Source organism: Copadichromis virginalis, linkage group LG17 (assembly GCF_057382275.1).
Source record: "Copadichromis virginalis isolate Kocher_CV1m ecotype Utaka linkage group LG17, C_Virginalis_male_GT1.1, whole genome shotgun sequence".
Classification (NCBI taxonomy): Eukaryota; Metazoa; Chordata; class Actinopteri; order Cichliformes; family Cichlidae; genus Copadichromis; species Copadichromis virginalis.
In genome coordinates, this window is record NC_140634.1 from 616,819 (window position 1) to 633,198 (window position 16,380).

The 16,380-nt window shown below is 43.3% G+C and overlaps 2 protein-coding genes across 2 annotated transcripts; one reads left to right on the top strand and one right to left on the bottom strand.

Moving 5' to 3' along the window:
* The first annotated feature begins 1,582 nt into the window (after positions 1–1,582).
* On the top strand, positions 1,583–3,511 carry LOC146688680 (uncharacterized). The gene is made up of 2 exons (XM_085437422.1): positions 1,583–2,809; positions 2,889–3,511. Exon 1 carries the CDS (start codon positions 2,067–2,069, stop codon positions 2,796–2,798), a length of 732 nt encoding a protein of 243 aa, XP_085293548.1. The 5' UTR covers positions 1,583–2,066; the 3' UTR covers positions 2,799–2,809; positions 2,889–3,511.
* A 10,078-nt stretch (positions 3,512–13,589) lies between these two features.
* LOC146688681 (uncharacterized) lies at positions 13,590–15,518 on the bottom strand. Its single transcript, XM_085437421.1, has 2 exons — positions 14,292–15,518; positions 13,590–14,212 (listed from the first exon to the last, which is right to left on the bottom strand). Exon 1 carries the CDS (start codon positions 15,032–15,034, stop codon positions 14,303–14,305), a length of 732 nt encoding a protein of 243 aa, XP_085293547.1. The 5' UTR covers positions 15,035–15,518; the 3' UTR covers positions 13,590–14,212; positions 14,292–14,302.
* Between the last annotated feature and the right edge of the window lie 862 nt (positions 15,519–16,380).

Below are 16,380 nucleotides of genomic sequence, written 5' to 3' on the forward strand. Positions count from 1 at the left end.
GCCAAACCAAATGGTGGACACCAAAGGTGAAAGGAGCCACAAGGCTGAAGAAGGAGTCCAACCAGTCTTGGTTAGCCTGTGGGACTTTGGAGGCAGCTGATATGTACAGACAGGCCTAGCAGAACGCAGCTTGGGCAGTGGCTGAAGCAAAAACTCGGGTGTGGGAGGAGTTCGGAGAGGCCATGGAAAAAGACTTTCAGACTGCCTTGAAGAGATTCTGGCAAACCGTCAGATGACTCAGGAGGGGAACGCGGTGTTTTGCCTGTACTGCGTATAGTGTGAATAGAGCGCTGCTGACTTAGACTGAGAAAATTGTCGGGCGGTGGAAGGAATACTTCGAGGCCCTTCTTAATTCCACTGGCATGTCTTCCATGAAGAAAACAGTCTGGGGACAAAGAGGAGGAGCCGCCAATCCTGGGGGAGGTAACTGACGCAGTTAAAAAAAACTCCTTGGTGGCAGAGCCCCTGAGGTGGATGAGGTCCACCCTGGATGTTGTAGGACTGTCTTGGTTGACATGCCTCTACAATGTTGTGTGGAGATCAGGGGCAGTAACCCTGGATTGGCAAACCTGGGTGGAGGTCCCCATCTTTAAGAAAGGGGACCGGAGGGTGTGTTCCAACTATAGGGGAATCACACTCCTCAGCGTCCCTGGAAAGGTTTGGCTAAACCTAGAAATTCTGTCCATAAAATTATGAACAGAATCTGTGATGAAGAGCAGACCTGGTGGAGCCATTATCCACCAGGAACTATGCGGACCAAACTCTTGTAACAGCTCTCAGTGAGAGAGTAATACTACAAAAAAGCACCACTGCTAAACGACACAGGAAATCATTCCTGCCCATGGCCATCTCCCTGTACAACTCCTCCATCTAACACACTGTAAATACTGCAATAGTTACATCCTGTTAGGATGCCTGGGTCGTTGACCCAGGGTTTTGAGTTTATTATATTATTTATCATTTCTAGTGTTTGGTTTCTTTGTTAGAGTTCTTTCTTATGGTTTATGTCTCTGTGTTGTCCTTAGTTGCTGTCTCCCCTGTCTGCTATATCCCCGTGTCCAGTCAGTGTCTGTCTGCCCTGGTCCCACGTCTCTGTTCCCTCTGTTGTAGTGCCTGCCTGTGAGTCTGTGTCTGTAAGTTCAGTCTGTGTTATGTTTCCTGTTTTATTTTGAAGGTCCTTGTCTTATGTTAATGTATCTGGTTTTGCTTCCCCAGTTTCGTTAGGCCTGATTTGCCCCAGCTGTGTTTCCCTCCTGTTGCCCATTCCCTGATTGCGCCCTCTATGTATTTAAGCCCTGTGTTTTAGTTTGTTGGTGTTGCAATCTACCGTTTTCTATGCTGTGTGTTCTGTCTGCTTGCCTGAGTTTATTTGGACTCTCAGTTTTGTTACCTTTTTTGAGTTCAGCATTAAAGCTGTTTTGAATTTACATTGTGCCTCCGACTGTCTGCACTTTGGGTCCTTTTCCTGCCTGCACACAGCCTTCACATAACACATCCTTTTTGCACATGCTCTACAGTAAAATAACAAATGACAAAGTTCACTGGTTAGAGTTAAGTAGTAATACGATGGCACCTGTCCAAGATGGCGGCCAACCAAACCGGTTTGACAACCGGTTTGACCGGTTTCGTGCGTGTGCGCATGCGCGTTCAGTAATTCGATGGCACTAGTCCAAGATGGCGGCCAACCAAACCGATTTGACCAGTTTCGTGTGTGTGTGCGCATGCGTGTTCAGGTGTTCTTACCCTCTGGGCGGGAACGACTCCTCCTAGTGGGATGTGCTAGGTTGTATGGGTATAAAAGCGATCCTTTCACATTCTAAGAGCATCACCGCCACGGTCTGAGGAGCACCGACACATCGCGCTAAGGATCCCCGACGCATCGACCTAGAGCACCGACACATCGCGCTAAGGATCCCCGACGCATCGACCTAGAGCACCGACACATTGCGCTAAGGATCCCCGACGCATCGACCTAGAGCACCGACACATTGCGCTAAGGATACCCGACGCATCGACCTAGAGCACCGACACATCGCGCTCGCTAAGGATCCCCGACGCATCGACCTATGGAGCTCGGAATGACACCCAGCCAGGACATCGCCCATGCCACAGGCACTCTAGGTATGTCTTCAGGAGTATGCAGTCGGGGTCCTCAACGTAAAAAGCAACGCTGTGGAAACGCCGCAGATGGAACTGTATTCAAGTTAGAATATCGAGGCGTCGAAGGGTATGTGTATGCCATTAAATATACCGAAGGGACAGTTGTGCTTAGTGTAGATTGTGGTGAGGGATTGTTTTGGGGGGAAGCCCAAGTCATGTCTACTAAAAACTGGAAGCTCTTCCGCACCGTAGTGTGTGCGGACCTGGACAATGTGGGTTTCCCAGAGCTGCTGTATGTTTCCCAGTGGAACAGTGCATCAGGCCCTGAGCTTTACAGGGTTGAGGCTGATCGTTTCAATCGCAACCCCGACGACTTTATTTTTCTCAGTGTATGTGATGACAGGGATAGTCTTATTGCTTCCAGAGGGCTTGAAAACTGGAGGTTAAATCCATACCCTCTAAACCTCGAAGAGCGCACAAGATGGTTTAAGGACTTGTTTTTTATACAGTGGTGCGACTGGAGAGGTTTGTCGCGTCTGTTTAGCCAGATTGATGACGCGATCAAGAGGGACAGACTCAACACTGCGTACGAGAGTATTAGAAAGCGCCTTGTTTTTGACGATCTGGCGAGTTGTCCGAAGACTGGTTTGCCTGGTACCCTGTGTAAACCTAAAATCATAAGACCTTCCGACAGCTAAACAATAAACTGGTAGGTTTAATGTGCGGGTGTGTGGGGTTGAGTGTGTATCTATGTGACAAATTAAGAGCTTGTGGTTTTCATTTTACAGAGAATGACACGCCCTCGTGGGACCTGTTGGAGTCACCATCAACAGAGCTGCTAATCCCGACCCTCCAGACTCCACCACCCTCACCACAATGCTCGCAGGACCCCCTCATATCAGACCTGTGGGATGAAACTGTAATCGACATCAAACTCGCAACTCTCCACCTGTTAATGTTGGCTTTGAATGAGTTTATACAAGAGACATGTTACGGATGCCAAACAGGCCACCCCAGTCAGGTGCAACACAGCTGCTTGCAGGAATTGTCTGAGTATTTCTTCGACACCTACTATGATGATGTGATGATAAGGCTCCAGACTGACCGATTCATCCCTGCCATCCGGCTGTTTGTACGCTCATCCACTGCAGATGGGTCTGGAACACAAATCCGCAGAGTTGCAGAACACATCATGTGTGAACTGAGATCAGAGCGATATATAGTATGCGCCATTAATGACAACATTGGGCACCTGCTAGATGCAAGTACTTGCGCCCGCCGTGTTAAACCAGCCATGCTCCGCATGATTGGAAACTACTGGGCTGGGTTACATCTGGTTTAATGTGGGGTGTCCAAGTATCCATTGTCTGTGATTGTGTCTTTGTGAAAATTAAATAAAAAGACTTGTTAACATCAACATCATAGTCATTTGTGGTTTGTAAATCATGGAAAGCACATTGCATAAAATATATCACGATCCAGCCCATCCTGCGGGGTTAGCCAGTTTAAATAAGCTACGTATAGCGGCAGGGGAGGCATCAGGTGTAACACCTCCACTATCTCAGGTCAAACATTATTTAGAACAAGACGACACCTACACACTCCATAAACCTGCGAGGATCCATTTCCCCAGAAATAGAGTATTGGTGACAGGGGTCGACAAACAGTTTCAAGCCGATCTGGTTGACATGTGTGAATATGTGACAGATAATGATAATGTGAGATATCTGCTAACATGTATAGATGTATTCTCAAAATACGCATGGGTTAGATGCCTAACAAACAAGACAGGGTCTGTTGTATCAGCTGCTTTTGAAGATATACTTAGTGAGGGTAGGATCCCTGTGAAACTACAAACAGATGAAGGCAAAGAGTTTTATAATGCAACCTTTAAACAGCTAATGAAGCGATATAATATCAAGCATTTCTCAACAGCTAGCGAGGTTAAATGCAGTATTGTCGAGAGATTCAATCGTAGCTTCAAGGGTAGAATGTGGAAGTACTTAACATCAGCCAACTCCCGGAGATATGTAGATATCATACCAGATCTCACACAAGCATATAACAATGCTTATCACAGATCTATCCAAATGGCTCCGGCAGAGGTGAATAAGGATAATGAGAAGTCGGTCTTCAACGCGCTGTACAAAACGAGGCCTCAGAGGGAACTGCGCTTTAAATTTAATATCGGTGACACTGTACGAATATCAAAACTGAGAGGAAAGTTTCGAAAAGGATACGAGCAGACCTACACCGATGAGATTTTCACAGTCAAGGAACGTATAGGGAGACAGCCCCCAGTGTACAGACTAGTGGATCTAGCAGGAGAGGTATTGAAAGGGTCATTTTATGAGCCTGAGATACAACGTGTGGTTGTTGATGAAAACAAAACATTTAAAATTGAAAACATATTGGCTAGAAAAAAAGTGGGTCGGAAAAAGCAGGTGCTAGTGAAATGGCTAGGATGGCCCAACAGCTTTAATTCGTGGATTCCAGAAAAAGACATCGTTGAGGCGTAATTAACTCAGATGACGCAGCTCTACACACATTCATTCAACACTGAGCATAGACTGAGAAAGCATGAATAAAAAGAACAACAATGCAGGCTTCTATGTAAGCCTCTTCTCGAATGCTTCATCACATGTTTACCCAGGTAATAAGATATCTAATTTTAGAACAAAGCTAGCAAAACCTATTGTTTTGGATCAGCCATATGAGGTCGCTGTTATAGAGATACAGTACCCACGCATATGGCGGACTTTTCCACAATCAGATTCGGAAGTGGAAATTCATGACCCCGTCAAAGACGGAACCATAGCCATAACCATGATCGAACTGTCTGTGGGCCATTATGCATCTGTGGAACAGATAATAAAAGAATTTAATTTTAAATGTCAACAGCACCAAGCCACTGGAGACATTAAAATGCAGTACAACGCCGTTAGTAACCATGCCTGTGTTATGGGGCCTAGGGGGACTATTCTCACATTTAGAGGGAGACTGGCGGAAATCCTAGGATTCAAAACAGGAGAACCGTTTGCACTTCATTATAAAAACACATATGCCCCGCACCCCGCAGACATATACGGGGGAAAATATAACATCTTTATTTATGCAGATATCGTTGATTACCAGCTTGTGGGTGACGCCCACGCGAGGCTATTAAGAGCTATAAATATTACAGACGATGACCGCCGGTTGCCTATTCTACAATTTGACAGCCCACACTACACACCTGTGTCAAAGACATTAATCGACGACATAGAAATTGATTTGAAAGACGATCGAAATCAACACATACCCTTTTTATACGGCAAAGTGTTTGTCAAGTTACACTTCCGACCGATAACACAGCATTTTTGAAAAAAAAAGGATGGCCGTCTACAACTCTGATGACTCAAAATATGTAAAATACTACTTATCACAGGCTGGTGGAGAGCTCGGAGGGTATGTTGGGACCAGTACACAATATGGGACAGGTCTGGGTGGGTTGTTCCGTAGCTTGTTTAGATTTGCAGTACCGCTGTTTAAAAAAGGAGTCAGCATAGTCAAACCACACCTAAAAACAGCCGCATCGGGCATAGTGTCTGATGTCATAACCAACATAACCAGACCCTCAACCACTAAGCAGGACGGTAACGGCTTGTATGTGTATACGCCCAAACCATCTAAGACCCCACCCCCAGGGCAGCCGTTGTCTAAAAAGCGTAAAACCACAAAACCTAGCAGGAGAGCCACCAAACGGACACCGTCACGCAGAGTGAAGAGACCCAGAACCACTCGTTCAAAAACTGCAGCGCTTGACATATTCTAAATGGCACTGTTACACAGTCATTCTGGAGAATGTGTAAAAACAGAGCTCGATCTTTTTACTGTCCCATACACACAGACTAGCATTGAGAAAAGTACATTTATTGAAATCCCACCTGTATCTGCAATCACTGATGGAGGGCCGATCGAGTTTTACATCTCATCGTCGGGTGAAGATTACCTGGATCTAAATGACTCATATATCTACACACGGGTGAGAATCACAAACGCTGATGGCTCAAACCTGGCTAGGGACGCTAATGTAGGATTTATTAATTATCCTGGATGCAGCATATTTAGTCAAGTCGATATTAATTTGGGAGACCGGCTCATTAGTCAATCATCCAATACATATCCATACAGAGGTGTGATAGAATGTCTTATCAATTATAATAAGGACACTTTAGACACACAGTTCAGCACCGGGTTATTCTGTAAGGATACAGCATCACACATGAATGACACATCTATAGAAGGAGAGAACCAGGGTCTGATGACCAGAGGTGGCTACACAGCAAATAGTAGTATTGTTGAATTGATTGCACCAGTACATGCAGACCTGTTTTTTCAAGAAAAACTGTTACTTAATGGAATCGACCTGTCGCTGAAATTTGTGCGCTCTAAAGACGAATTTGCTCTCATGACAGCGGATGCCAATGCATACAGAGTTAAAATTGTCTCAGCCAGTCTCTTTGTCAAGAAAGTTAGTGTATCACCTAGCGTCAGACTTGCACACAGCAAGGCATTGCACCATGCAAACGCAAAATACACGGTAGACAGAGTATCTTTAAAGACCTTCTCCATACCTGCAGGGGCTAGAATATCAACAAATGACAATTTATTTATGGGTAGGATACCTAAATTTGTCATCATTGCATTCATAGACAATGAAGCATACACAGGCTCCTACCAGCGTAATCCATTTCATTTTGAAAACTGCGATATAGAATTTATGTCTTTATATGCTGATAGTCAGGCTTATCCTGCTAAACCATTCCAGCCAAATTTCCAGAGAAAACACTATATCAGAGAATTTTACCAGCTGATACAAACCACAGGAAGACATTTAAAGGACAGATCGTTGGCCATAACACGTGACGACTTTGGTAACGGCTACACTTTATTCTGTTTCAATCTGGAAGCTGACGAAGGACATTCAGGGAATGTGTCGTTAATTAAAACTGGGAACGTGAGATTGGAAACCCGTTTCAGAAATCCACTACCCCGTACAGTGAACCTCTTGTGTTATTCTGTATTTGATTCAGTCATTGAAATATCTAACATGAGACAGGTGCTCTTGGACTACTATTGAGACAAAAACGGTCATGAACACTATAGAACTATCAGCCGTGGTCGGCGGCATTATCAATAAAAACACACATTTCCTAGGCGTGTTAGCCTATGATCAACTAACCACTGAACGGCTTCAAAGACTCCCTGCTATGTGTATTGTAAACACCCACCCTTCTACGATGCCAGGGGAACATTGGCTTGCTGTTTATATTTCGAGAGACAGACGCGGTTATTTTTTTGATAGTTTTGGTCACTCGTTAGACAGTTTTCCCCCAGCAATAAAGATGTTTCTTCTAAAAAACGGCTCCACTGTTTTATATTCAGGAAAACAAGTGCAGAACGACTTCTCCATCACATGCGGTCAACATTGTGTATTTTTTTTATATCATATGCAAAATGGTGTATCTTATGCCCGCCTGCTTAACATGTATGGGTCTGATTTAATTTGTAATGATGCTATGGTGTGTCGATTTGTCAACAACATACAACCTGTTGCTGTATGCAGTGATTATGTGTGTGTGCAATGTGGATACTGATATGTACTAATGAGAATAATAATAAAAACAACATGAGAGCATGATTTAATCGAGTCAATGGTATTTATTATCAAATCTCGTATATATATATATAGATTCATAACATACTTTGTTTAAACATAAAAGAAATCAAACATTAACCAGTAATAAAAGACATAAAATATTTAACAGTAATAAAAGAAAATAAAACAAAACAATTTAGCAGCAATAAGTGAAAAAAAAACACAACAGTAGAAAAACACCAAACAGCAAATATTTTTAGCAGAAAAACAATTTCTGCAATAAGAAAAAAAACCTGAATTCAAAAATCCAACCACTCTACAGGACCCCCCTTTAATTTGTTTTTTTTATTCTTTATTTTTTTTAGTGTACTATGTCGCAGCGGTCCACCGGGGGTGTTCTTTTTTGGTGTGTGTTTTAAAAAACCACGGTCTTCAGACAGTGTGTGATCGGTTTTATACAAGGCGACGGTCTTACGTATGCCTGTGTTAGATATGGCTGATAACGGTATGTTTAAATCTGAGAAAGCTTTTAAAAACTCTGTCCAACCGATAGGTCTCAAACCCTCAGAAGGTGTGTGTGTGGTTGTGACGGCTTTAATTAGATCATAAATGTGTGAACCAGGGATGGTTTGTTTATCAACAACAATTTCGCCTTTGTCATTGTAAGAGATCAAGTGTGGCGAACGGTTCACCGCTGATAGAATAAGTTCTGCATTCCTCCTACTCCTTTTAGGTATGTGTGTTAAAACATTCTCCGCAACAAGATCCCGCACCCCGGCATCACCATGAACAGGCAATGTGTCCGCCGACTGGGGTTGCACATCCCTGTTCATGGTGATGCCGGGGTGCGGGATCTTGTTGCGGAGAATGTTTTAACACACATACCTAAAAGGAGTAGGAGGAATGCAGAACTTATTCTATCAGCGGTGAACCGTTCGCCACACTTGATCTCTTACAATGACAAAGGCGAAATTGTTGTTGATAAACAAACCATCCCTGGTTCACACATTTATGATCTAATTAAAGCCGTCACAACCACACACACACCTTCTGAGGGTTTGAGACCTATCGGTTGGACAGAGTTTTTAAAAGCTTTCTCAGATTTAAACATACCGTTATCAGCCATATCTAACACAGGCATACGTAAGACCGTCGCCTTGTATAAAACCGATCACACACTGTCTGAAGACCGTGGTTTTTTAAAACACACACCAAAAAAGAACACCCCCGGTGGACCGCTGCGACATAGTACACTAAAAAAAATAAAGAATAAAAAAAACAAATTAAAGGGGGGTCCTGTAGAGTGGTTGGATTTTTGAATTCAGGTTTTTTTTCTTATTGCAGAAATTGTTTTTCTGCTAAAAATATTTGCTGTTTGGTGTTTTTCTACTGTTGTGTTTTTTTTTCACTTATTGCTGCTAAATTGTTTTGTTTTATTTTCTTTTATTACTGTTAAATATTTTATGTCTTTTATTACTGGTTAATGTTTGATTTCTTTTATGTTTAAACAAAGTATGTTATGAATCTATATATATATATACGAGATTTGATAATAAATACCATTGACTCGATTAAATCATGCTCTCATGTTGTTTTTATTATTATTCTCATTAGTACATATCAGTATCCACATTGCACACACACATAATCACTGCATACAGCAACAGGTTGTATGTTGTTGACAAATCGACACACCATAGCATCATTACAAATTAAATCAGACCCATACATGTTAAGCAGGCGGGCATAAGATACACCATTTTGCATATGATATAAAAAAAATACACAATGTTGACCGCATGTGATGGAGAAGTCGTTCTGCACTTGTTTTCCTGAATATAAAACAGTGGAGCCGTTTTTTAGAAGAAACATCTTTATTGCTGGGGGAAAACTGTCTAACGAGTGACCAAAACTATCAAAAAAATAACCGCGTCTGTCTCTCGAAATATAAACAGCAAGCCAATGTTCCCCTGGCATCGTAGAAGGGTGGGTGTTTACAATACACATAGCAGGGAGTCTTTGAAGCCGTTCAGTGGTTAGTTGATCATAGGCTAACACGCCTAGGAAATGTGTGTTTTTATTGATAATGCCGCCGACCACGGCTGATAGTTCTATAGTGTTCATGACCGTTTTTGTCTCAATAGTAGTCCAAGAGCACCTGTCTCATGTTAGATATTTCAATGACTGAATCAAATACAGAATAACACAAGAGGTTCACTGTACGGGGTAGTGGATTTCTGAAACGGGTTTCCAATCTCACGTTCCCAGTTTTAATTAACGACACATTCCCTGAATGTCCTTCGTCAGCTTCCAGATTGAAACAGAATAAAGTGTAGCCGTTACCAAAGTCGTCACGTGTTATGGCCAACGATCTGTCCTTTAAATGTCTTCCTGTGGTTTGTATCAGCTGGTAAAATTCTCTGATATAGTGTTTTCTCTGGAAATTTGGCTGGAATGGTTTAGCAGGATAAGCCTGACTATCAGCATATAAAGACATAAATTCTATATCGCAGTTTTCAAAATGAAATGGATTACGCTGGTAGGAGCCTGTGTATGCTTCATTGTCTATGAATGCAATGATGACAAATTTAGGTATCCTACCCATAAATAAATTGTCATTTGTTGATATTCTAGCCCCTGCAGGTATGGAGAAGGTCTTTAAAGATACTCTGTCTACCGTGTATTTTGCGTTTGCATGGTGCAATGCCTTGCTGTGTGCAAGTCTGACGCTAGGTGATACACTAACTTTCTTGACAAAGAGACTGGCTGAGACAATTTTAACTCTGTATGCATTGGCATCCGCTGTCATGAGAGCAAATTCGTCTTTAGAGCGCACAAATTTCAGCGACAGGTCGATTCCATTAAGTAACAGTTTTTCTTGAAAAAACAGGTCTGCATGTACTGGTGCAATCAATTCAACAATACTACTATTTGCTGTGTAGCCACCTCTGGTCATCAGACCCTGGTTCTCTCCTTCTATAGATGTGTCATTCATGTGTGATGCTGTATCCTTACAGAATAACCCGGTGCTGAACTGTGTGTCTAAAGTGTCCTTATTATAATTGATAAGACATTCTATCACACCTCTGTATGGATATGTATTGGATGATTGACTAATGAGCCGGTCTCCCAAATTAATATCGACTTGACTAAATATGCTGCATCCAGGATAATTAATAAATCCTACATTAGCGTCCCTAGCCAGGTTTGAGCCATCAGCGTTTGTGATTCTCACCCGTGTGTAGATATATGAGTCATTTAGATCCAGGTAATCTTCACCCGACGATGAGATGTAAAACTCGATCGGCCCTCCATCAGTGATTGCAGATACAGGTGGGATTTCAATAAATGTACTTTTCTCAATGCTAGTCTGTGTGTATGGGACAGTAAAAAGATCGAGCTCTGTTTTTACACATTCTCCAGAATGACTGTGTAACAGTGCCATTTAGAATATGTCAAGCGCTGCAGTTTTTGAACGAGTGGTTCTGGGTCTCTTCACTCTGCGTGACGGTGTCCGTTTGGTGGCTCTCCTGCTAGGTTTTGTGGTTTTACGCTTTTTAGACAACGGCTGCCCTGGGGGTGGGGTCTTAGATGGTTTGGGCGTATACACATACAAGCCGTTACCGTCCTGCTTAGTGGTTGAGGGTCTGGTTATGTTGGTTATGACATCAGACACTATGCCCGATGCGGCTGTTTTTAGGTGTGGTTTGACTATGCTGACTCCTTTTTTAAACAGCGGTACTGCAAATCTAAACAAGCTACGGAACAACCCACCCAGACCTGTCCCATATTGTGTACTGGTCCCAACATACCCTCCGAGCTCTCCACCAGCCTGTGATAAGTAGTATTTTACATATTTTGAGTCATCAGAGTTGTAGACGGCCATCCTTTTTTTTTCAAAAATGCTGTGTTATCGGTCGGAAGTGTAACTTGACAAACACTTTGCCGTATAAAAAGGGTATGTGTTGATTTCGATCGTCTTTCAAATCAATTTCTATGTCGTCGATTAATGTCTTTGACACAGGTGTGTAGTGTGGGCTGTCAAATTGTAGAATAGGCAACCGGCGGTCATCGTCTGTAATATTTATAGCTCTTAATAGCCTCGCGTGGGCGTCACCCACAAGCTGGTAATCAACGATATCTGCATAAATAAAGATGTTATATTTTCCCCCGTATATGTCTGCGGGGTGCGGGGCATATGTGTTTTTATAATGAAGTGCAAACGGTTCTCCTGTTTTGAATCCTAGGATTTCCGCCAGTCTCCCTCTAAATGTGAGAATAGTCCCCCTAGGCCCCATAACACAGGCATGGTTACTAACGGCGTTGTACTGCATTTTAATGTCTCCAGTGGCTTGGTGCTGTTGACATTTAAAATTAAATTCTTTTATTATCTGTTCCACAGATGCATAATGGCCCACAGACAGTTCGATCATGGTTATGGCTATGGTTCCGTCTTTGACGGGGTCATGAATTTCCACTTCCGAATCTGATTGTGGAAAAGTCCGCCATATGCGTGGGTACTGTATCTCTATAACAGCGACCTCATATGGCTGATCCAAAACAATAGGTTTTGCTAGCTTTGTTCTAAAATTAGATATCTTATTACCTGGGTAAACATGTGATGAAGCATTCGAGAAGAGGCTTACATAGAAGCCTGCATTGTTGTTCTTTTTATTCATGCTTTCTCAGTCTATGCTCAGTGTTGAATGAATGTGTGTAGAGCTGCGTCATCTGAGTTAATTACGCCTCAACGATGTCTTTTTCTGGAATCCACGAATTAAAGCTGTTGGGCCATCCTAGCCATTTCACTAGCACCTGCTTTTTCCGACCCACTTTTTTTCTAGCCAATATGTTTTCAATTTTAAATGTTTTGTTTTCATCAACAACCACACGTTGTATCTCAGGCTCATAAAATGACCCTTTCAATACCTCTCCTGCTAGATCCACTAGTCTGTACACTGGGGGCTGTCTCCCTATACGTTCCTTGACTGTGAAAATCTCATCGGTGTAGGTCTGCTCGTATCCTTTTCGAAACTTTCCTCTCAGTTTTGATATTCGTACAGTGTCACCGATATTAAATTTAAAGCGCAGTTCCCTCTGAGGCCTCGTTTTGTACAGCGCGTTGAAGACCGACTTCTCATTATCCTTATTCACCTCTGCCGGAGCCATTTGGATAGATCTGTGATAAGCATTGTTATATGCTTGTGTGAGATCTGGTATGATATCTACATATCTCCGGGAGTTGGCTGATGTTAAGTACTTCCACATTCTACCCTTGAAGCTACGATTGAATCTCTCGACAATACTGCATTTAACCTCGCTAGCTGTTGAGAAATGCTTGATATTATATCGCTTCATTAGCTGTTTAAAGGTTGCATTATAAAACTCTTTGCCTTCATCTGTTTGTAGTTTCACAGGGATCCTACCCTCACTAAGTATATCTTCAAAAGCAGCTGATACAACAGACCCTGTCTTGTTTGTTAGGCATCTAACCCATGCGTATTTTGAGAATACATCTATACATGTTAGCAGATATCTCACATTATCATTATCTGTCACATATTCACACATGTCAACCAGATCGGCTTGAAACTGTTTGTCGACCCCTGTCACCAATACTCTATTTCTGGGGAAATGGATCCTCGCAGGTTTATGGAGTGTGTAGGTGTCGTCTTGTTCTAAATAATGTTTGACCTGAGATAGTGGAGGTGTTACACCTGATGCCTCCCCTGCCGCTATACGTAGCTTATTTAAACTGGCTAACCCCGCAGGATGGGCTGGATCGTGATATATTTTATGCAATGTGCTTTCCATGATTTACAAACCACAAATGACTATGATGTTGATGTTAACAAGTCTTTTTATTTAATTTTCACAAAGACACAATCACAGACAATGGATACTTGGACACCCCACATTAAACCAGATGTAACCCAGCCCAGTAGTTTCCAATCATGCGGAGCATGGCTGGTTTAACACGGCGGGCGCAAGTACTTGCATCTAGCAGGTGCCCAATGTTGTCATTAATGGCGCATACTATATATCGCTCTGATCTCAGTTCACACATGATGTGTTCTGCAACTCTGCGGATTTGTGTTCCAGACCCATCTGCAGTGGATGAGCGTACAAACAGCCGGATGGCAGGGATGAATCGGTCAGTCTGGAGCCTTATCATCACATCATCATAGTAGGTGTCGAAGAAATACTCAGACAATTCCTGCAAGCAGCTGTGTTGCACCTGACTGGGGTGGCCTGTTTGGCATCCGTAACATGTCTCTTGTATAAACTCATTCAAAGCCAACATTAACAGGTGGAGAGTTGCGAGTTTGATGTCGATTACAGTTTCATCCCACAGGTCTGATATGAGGGGGTCCTGCGAGCATTGTGGTGAGGGTGGTGGAGTCTGGAGGGTCGGGATTAGCAGCTCTGTTGATGGTGACTCCAACAGGTCCCACGAGGGCGTGTCATTCTCTGTAAAATGAAAACCACAAGCTCTTAATTTGTCACATAGATACACACTCAACCCCACACACCCGCACATTAAACCTACCAGTTTATTGTTTAGCTGTCGGAAGGTCTTATGATTTTAGGTTTACACAGGGTACCAGGCAAACCAGTCTTCGGACAACTCGCCAGATCGTCAAAAACAAGGCGCTTTCTAATACTCTCGTACGCAGTGTTGAGTCTGTCCCTCTTGATCGCGTCATCAATCTGGCTAAACAGACGCGACAAACCTCTCCAGTCGCACCACTGTATAAAAAACAAGTCCTTAAACCATCTTGTGCGCTCTTCGAGGTTTAGAGGGTATGGATTTAACCTCCAGTTTTCAAGCCCTCTGGAAGCAATAAGACTATCCCTGTCATCACATACACTGAGAAAAATAAAGTCGTCGGGGTTGCGATTGAAACGATCAGCCTCAACCCTGTAAAGCTCAGGGCCTGATGCACTGTTCCACTGGGAAACATACAGCAGCTCTGGGAAACCCACATTGTCCAGGTCCGCACACACTACGGTGCGGAAGAGCTTCCAGTTTTTAGTAGACATGACTTGGGCTTCCCCCCAAAACAATCCCTCACCACAATCTACACTAAGCACAACTGTCCCTTCGGTATATTTAATGGCATACACATACCCTTCGACGCCTCGATATTCTAACTTGAATACAGTTCCATCTGCGGCGTTTCCACAGCGTTGCTTTTTACGTTGAGGACCCCGACTGCATACTCCTGAAGACATACCTAGAGTGCCTGTGGCATGGGCGATGTCCTGGCTGGGTGTCATTCCGAGCTCCATAGGTCGATGCGTCGGGGATCCTTAGCGAGCGCGATGTGTCGGTGCTCTAGGTCGATGCGTCGGGTATCCTTAGCGCAATGTGTCGGTGCTCTAGGTCGATGCGTCGGGGATCCTTAGCGCAATGTGTCGGTGCTCTAGGTCGATGCGTCGGGGATCCTTAGCGCGATGTGTCGGTGCTCTAGGTCGATGCGTCGGGGATCCTTAGCGCGATGTGTCGGTGCTCCTCAGACCGTGGCGGTGATGCTCTTAGAATGTGAAAGGATCGCTTTTATACCCATACAACCTAGCACATCCCACTAGGAGGAGTCGTTCCCGCCCAGAGGGTAAGAACACCTGAACACGCATGCGCACACACACACGAAACTGGTCAAATCGGTTTGGTTGGCCGCCATCTTGGACTAGTGCCATCGAATTACTGAACGCGCATGCGCACACGCACGAAACCGGTCAAACCGGTTGTCAAACCGGTTTGGTTGGCCGCCATCTTGGACAGGTGCCATCGTATTACTACTGAGTTAAATGTCAATAATATATATTTCACCTCTGTAATATTCTTGATATTTATAATTGAGCGATTTGTATATATTACTGCCATTTCTTAAATCTGTAAACTTTGTAACATATTCCATTATTTAAATAGCTTAGTCTGTTACTGTTACTGTCTTGGAGCATCTGTACCCCACATAACTTTCTTAGGGATTATTAAAGTATTCTAATTCTGATCTATCAACCTCCCCATCACTACTACACCTGTGGTAATATCACCTTAAACCTATTTGTCACTGCTATTACACACCTCACCACAGTCTTGCTGCCCACCTAAATCTCCTGCACCACTCGCCAATACTTCTCGGTGCAGATAGGAGGGCAGACAGGTGGTGATAAGTCCGAGAGCAGTTAATCGCAAGGGAGATCCGAAAAATGGTGACCAGCATCCAAGAAGTGAGTGAGCTGCTGTCAGAGCAAGTGGTGGATCCAGAGACTACAAGGGCACTAGTGGAGTATGGTAAGTTAAACATAGAAAACACATAACACAACGAGTAAAAATGGCTTGTTACAAACTCGAGGTAGCTGACAAACTAACGAAGAAACGATGGTCTTAAATACCACCTGTAGATTAACCAGGATCTTCCACAGGTGACTGTGGCAGGTGCACTGATGAATGCTTCACCTAGGGGTGGAAACAGCAACATCACAGAAAAACACTGGTTACTCGGCCCATGACACTGTTGGCACCCTGTCATATTCTTTCTCTGGATTACCACAGTATCTGGAGAAAATCAATACCATACACTTCTTCTCCATTCCTCAGGGCTCTTATAATTTTTCAAGATTGTTTAACACAA